Genomic DNA, 6,000 nt, shown 5'->3' on the forward strand with positions numbered 1-6,000 from the left:
ATCAGAGCTTCTCTTCTGTTTTGACAGCAGAAAAATGAGCTGATGAAGTCCTTACGCTTGCTGCATTAGATGTCGGCATCTAATTGTATATTATATTATAATTGTATCCCCCAGCAGCTAGCTGTGAGAGTAAATTCTGACCTGCTCTGAAACCCTGCCAAGTCACATTGTGGAAGTCTGCAGTAAAACTGTCCACCATTTTACTGTTAACCAGAGAGCTGGCAGGAGGGCATGTGGCATTCTTCCTGTACTCTGGTAAATTATGATTGCAGCATTTTACCCACTGACAATGTAAATTGTAGTGATAAAGAACAGGAGGCAAGAAGGTCAAGGTTGTAAGCTATGCATTAGCTACTAAAATATGGTAAGTGCTGAAAAGAGTGCATGTAATGGCACTGTTTACAGCACAGATCAGACAGTAATACAAGCTCCTCAGCAGGTTTGCTGTGGCTTCTGTTTGACCTGCAGTCCCGAGTGAAAGCAGGAACAACAGGCGGTCAGAAACAGGTGAACAGTAAAGAATTTAGGAAAGCTAACCCTGAAAATCAGATGGAAACTGTGCTGCAGCTGGTGTAGCTCCATGCTTGAGCAGTGAAAGTGATTCTAAAAGAGTACCAGCTATGCAAAGAATTATGCACACAGGCGTGCTTTTCAATTGGTCAGTTGAAAGAGAAGATGTACATGTTGTGATGGTTGATTATAAAGGGTCAGAACATATTATGGCATGGCATTTCTAAACAAGTAAAGGCAGACTTGGATATATTTGCCAATACTTCACCCATTATTTAAAGCCTTCAGTTTTGCAGCCATTAAAAAAGTTATTGTTTTTTTTACTTGAGCCAGAAATTAGACAAGAGACTGGAGCATTAACCCTTGCAACATTAGGCTTGTTTTTTCAGAGGTTTTTGTTGAACCACACTTAAATTAGCAAATACACTCACATAGCATGGTCTGTTCACTGCAAAGCACACCCAAACTGTGATTAACCGCATACAGATCACCCATGATCATGATAGCATGGAGCATGTTATGATCTTGTTGACTAAAAACTTGGTCGCTGTAGCTGATGTTCTGCATGTCAAATAAATGTCAAGGTGCAATTCATTATGGTCAGCTGAGTGGGGTAAAAAAGCTCCAAAAGAACTTGAATGAGCTGGAAACACCACAAGGTTGTTACAGAAGCCCTGTAGAGTCCAGGCCCCAGTGGGTTAGAACACCAATTTAATCATGGTGGCAAATTTGCTTTTAATTCAAAGATGGGGATGGTGCAAACTTTCAGTAATGCTTCATGGCATTACTTTGCTAATGTGGTGTCATGGTGGCTACATCACATATCTTACTATAACAATCATAGCGCATTTATGTCTGTATGTATCCTTTTTTCTCCTTAACTGGTGGGTCAATCTCAATGAAACTTTGCAAGAACACGTACAAGAAGACAGTGTTAATTTCATCATGTCCCTGCAAATGTTCTCTGTTTATGTTTGTTTCAGGTGTCATGTTCAACAGATGTGACCCGTATGTACACAAAAATTTGAATTCACAAAGCAATTTTATTCAAGCCTTCACTGTTTTTTGTACTGCAGACCTTTTTGAGGGGTAATGGGATCATTATAAACGGATATGATTTATAATGTAGTTTATCAGAGCTCAGTGCAAAACCACAGTTCACTTCTGTTGTAATGAGATTCAATCTGTTGGGCTCTCTCTCATGGTTTGGTCTCTCCCTTCAACGTGGGATTTTTTTCAAGTCTCAGCATAATAAGCATAGGATGGATGTATTTTTCAGTACTGAATTACAATCACGACTTCTCTTGTTGCTCTCTGTGTTCATTAATTTGATTTATATTGTTATGAAAAATAAAGAAAAACCCAGCTGTCTTGTCCTTGGGGTGTCTCCTCTTCTAGTTTTCAGTAACCATTCTTCAGTTATACTCAGAGTTTTCGCCATCAGTGAAAACTCAATAGATCTTTGATTGCATAGCTCCAGCTGAGTGGAACTAACCCCAAAGGCAATAAAATAAGAATACTTCAAAGGCATATGGTAAACAATAGTGAAACGTCATAACTGTAAAAATTATATTAAAAAGTTTACTCTGAAGGTCATTTTTTATGTCACTATATGGGATGAGTCATTTTATTTCAAACTCCATTACTGTACACGCAGCAGCTTAAGTGTTGTGTTTACATAAAGCTAAACAAAAGGGAAGGGAGAGCAGGAAAAAAACAGAAGAGCAATTTTAAGAAGTGGCAAAGAACAAGAAAACAGGAGAGGCGAACAATGCACTGAGGCTGACGGTTGGAGGGGTGACAGGTACAGAAGAAAGGAAGAGAATCTGAGACGAGAGGCTTCGCAGCGGAAAAAAGAAAAGCCAAAATGAGAACAGGAGGTTTAATGGACTCGATGGGAGAAAGAATAGAGTATAATGAACAGAGCAGGTGGAGGAGGACTCGCAAGCAGGGTTAAGAGCCGTAAAGTTGAAGAAAGACTGTTTCTAAGCGTTTGATAAGAATTAGAAATGAGGCATGAGAATAAGAAAAATGAGGCCGGGAAGAATTAAAAAAGGAACCAGTAATGTAAAATGGAAAAGGTGTTAAAGGAGATAACAGGGAAGAATAATGGCAGTCATGATGAGGAGTGAAGGTCAAAGGGAGGAGGAGGAGCGCTGACATGACGTCTGCGGGTTGAGAATCAAACAAATGACAGGAAGCCTTTGAGCTCCAAAGCAACAAGGAATATGTTTCTGTGCGTGTGTGTGTGTGTGTGTGTGTGTGTGTGAGAGCTGTGATGAGTGTGTCTTCTACAGATGATGAAGGAACCACGGCCTGAGCGAGGCTACGGGCTTTGAAAAGACCGACTCGGCATTATCACTTAGTTCTTTTAACAAAATGAAGATGATAGTTCTTCTTAGATACACACACACACATAGACAACACCAGAACGTATTATTTCCGAACTTGCTGTGATGCTGGTCACCATAGAAACAGAAAAAAACAGTGCATCCTGATGTATAAGAGGAGGAGAGTGGGGGAAAGAGAAAAAGCAGTAGATAATAGTGCGCCTCAGAAAGAGGAATCAGCATCCAGGTTGAGACCTAGCATGTCTTAGGTGACATAAAAGTTTCATTCTTAAATAAACCCTCTGGCTTGGTTTTTTTATATATATAGTTTTGTTGCACTTCTCTCAGAGTCAAACCCTGGAGCTCCTAAAACCTGCATTTGCATCGAAATTAACATGTCAGCTTTTGACATTAAGTATCCAGGTTTAAATACCTCCTTATGTTCTATATATGTCTTTTATTTGAAGAAATATTGTCTGGACTGTTCAGGCAGTGGATGTTAATATACAGCCTCTGAATGGTCCTACTTCCCCACATGAAGCATCACTGTCATCATTCTAATATGTCTGTTTTTCATTTTGCAGGCAATGAACCCTCGCCGCTGGGCTCGGTGGAGAGCTATAACCCAGTGAAGCGGCGCTGGGAGTACGTGGCGCCCATGCCCACCGCGCGCTGCTCCTCTGCTCTTCTGCAGGCGACCAACATGCTGTTTGTAATTGGTGGAGTTTCACAGGGACCCAGTAATGCTGTGGAGGCACTGTGCATGCAGGAAGCAGTGTGACACAAAGACACACATGAACACACGAGCAAGAATATGTGCAAACTGGCACTGATATTTTTCTTCATGTGCGTGAACAGAGACACAAACACATGAAATGGATCCACAGATCCTGCTTGTACTCTTCTACCTTTATGTCCGGCTGATGGATTCGTCTAGTGCACCGGGCTGTGGGAAACTCTTTTTCACATTCGACAAACATTTTCTGACAGGAGCTGCGGAGACAGGTTGTGACATCTCTGGATGAATACAAGATTAAGGACATACAAGTGGACTGCTGTGACTGGCAAGGACAGAAAACTGACAATTCTTTTTTTTTTTACTCTGGGGAAATCAAAGGAAGAAGAAAATGAGCAAAAAAACAGACACCGTGTCTGAAGAAATAACACGCCTTTGAACTGTTGAGCATTTTTCTGAATAAAAGCAGGGTACTTTTCTGGATAATAAAGGAACATAGGGCCATATCTGAATCTCTTTGTTGCTCTCCCCTACTGCTGCAACAGCAAGCTCAGACACTTTTCTATGACCTTAGAAACAACACTATATTGAGTTTTAGACAGTTGAGGTTCTGAGAATACAAATGACTGTTTTGGCTTCTCACTTTTTTGGTTTGGTTTGTTTTGTTCTGTGTATATGCGTGTAAAGCAACCACGACCCGGTGTCACACACCAAGAGCAACTCATGCAGCTGCAAGCCCATCTATTTTCTACAATCAGTCAACCACTGATGGATGTTGAGTCAGACACTGTGTTTCCTTCATTTCAGTTGAAAAACTGGCTGCAATTGAGCTTATCACCTCAATATGCTTCACATCTGTGCACCAGTGCATCACAGCAATCACTTCCAGATCTACTTTACATTGTACCACACAGATGTAGTTGATGGCAGGATAAATGTAGGGCTTTTCAAATGTGCTGCACAGAAGCATCCAGATAACCCTAATTTTTTATTTTTACTTCATATCAGTCAGATTGCAGATACACTGGGAAGAGGATTTTACAATCATGATTCTAGCAGTTTTATCACTCTCTAGGTATAAACATGTGAGGACATTTATGTATTTAGTTAAAACCATACAGTATTTAAGAATGAGTATTGTTGGACAGTTTCATGGTTTTCTATGGAAAGAAAAGTGATTTGAAATATGATGTTTGGGCGTGACAGAGCTAACATCATCATAGTTTTTTCTTCGCCACATGAACATAGATGTCAGTGTTGTCTATTTAAAGGTGTTTCTGGCAACAAAAAAAAAAAATCTGTCTTGTGAATATAAAATATTCATGTCTGTGTGGCTAAAAGGAAAGGAGACTGAAAAGTTTGTGGCTTGCAGAGGAAACAAAACTGAAAAAGTTCACAGAAAGTTTCTGCAGTACCGTCTTTTTTCTGCTCTTAGACTGCATTTTCAGTAGGATCCAAACAATATTTTGGGGGGGTTTTTTGCTTAAAAAACATAAAATATGCTACTTCTCGCATTATTGATTACATAAAATATAATTAGTGTAATTAGTTATCAGTGTTGGGCAAAATAGTTAGAAAGCTGTACAAATATAATGTGTAAATGTGTTTTTACCACTGGCTAATATTAGCTAGCCTACAATCTGTTAGCTAACTTGCAATCTGGCTTTATAGCCAGCAAGGATGATATGTTTGCTTATATGCTGATCTTGGTTGGCCTTCCACTGAAGGCTTTCCTTTAGTGTGTTCTGGCATAGGTCTGCTAGCAAGCTAGCAAGCTAGATATTTTGCGCAAAAAAAGGCAAATTAAAAAGAAGCCTAAAAGTGCCTGAAGCTGCAGCTCCTCTGATGGCCAAAGGTGTTTTAATCCCTATAGAGTCCTATGTTAAAATGCCAGACAGCAGAAATAAACATAGTTACAGCCTTGTACAAAAAAAAGATATTTTGAACACATAGCTTAATGACAGCTTTACTGTTGGCCAATTTTAAACTCACCAGTCTGAGTTAGATTAAGGCTTCATTATTAAGGGAGAGGCTCTCTGATTGACATCCTTTTGTTGAGCATTAGGGTGTACTAAAGGTAACTCTGTTTTTTCATTAAGTATTTGGTTTTAAAATTGTTTTTTCACAAACCAAAATCATCACTGTATTTAACGTCATTTTGAATTACAAATTATTTACTAATGCAGCAGGCTAACCAAGCTAACCAAGTTAGCAGAGGTTTGTTAGCTGATACTTTCCAACTCCACTCAAAAAACAAAGCACACAAGAAAAACAAAAACACCCTCCATTATTTTAGCTTTTACCAAAATGGCTAAGATTAGGCTTAACACATAGTTCACAAATAGATAATTTCAAAATGGTAACACCTGTCTCTTATATGCTTTCTGTTTTAAAAGAAAGGACATTAATGGCTGACCACTATGC

The 6,000-nt window shown here is 39.3% G+C and overlaps 1 protein-coding gene across 2 annotated transcripts in view; it reads left to right on the forward strand.

Annotated features, from left to right (window-relative positions):
* The window catches only part of LOC102289338 (kelch domain-containing protein 8B), a 231,930-nt gene extending 227,070 nt beyond the window's left edge, over nt 1-4,860 (forward strand). For both annotated transcript variants that reach the window (XM_014338677.2, XM_005938079.2), the window contains one exon: nt 3,425-4,860. In XM_014338677.2, the coding sequence (XP_014194163.1) occupies nt 3,425-3,621 (197 nt within the window). In that variant the 3' untranslated portion in view covers nt 3,622-4,860. The remainder of the gene's footprint in view (nt 1-3,424) is intronic.
* Nucleotides 4,861-6,000: the final 1,140 nt, after the last annotated feature.

Source organism: Haplochromis burtoni, unplaced genomic scaffold, assembly GCF_018398535.1.
Source record: "Haplochromis burtoni strain Fernald_Lab_line unplaced genomic scaffold, NCSU_Asbu1 Contig_246, whole genome shotgun sequence".
NCBI classification, from domain to species: Eukaryota; Metazoa; Chordata; class Actinopteri; order Cichliformes; family Cichlidae; genus Haplochromis; species Haplochromis burtoni.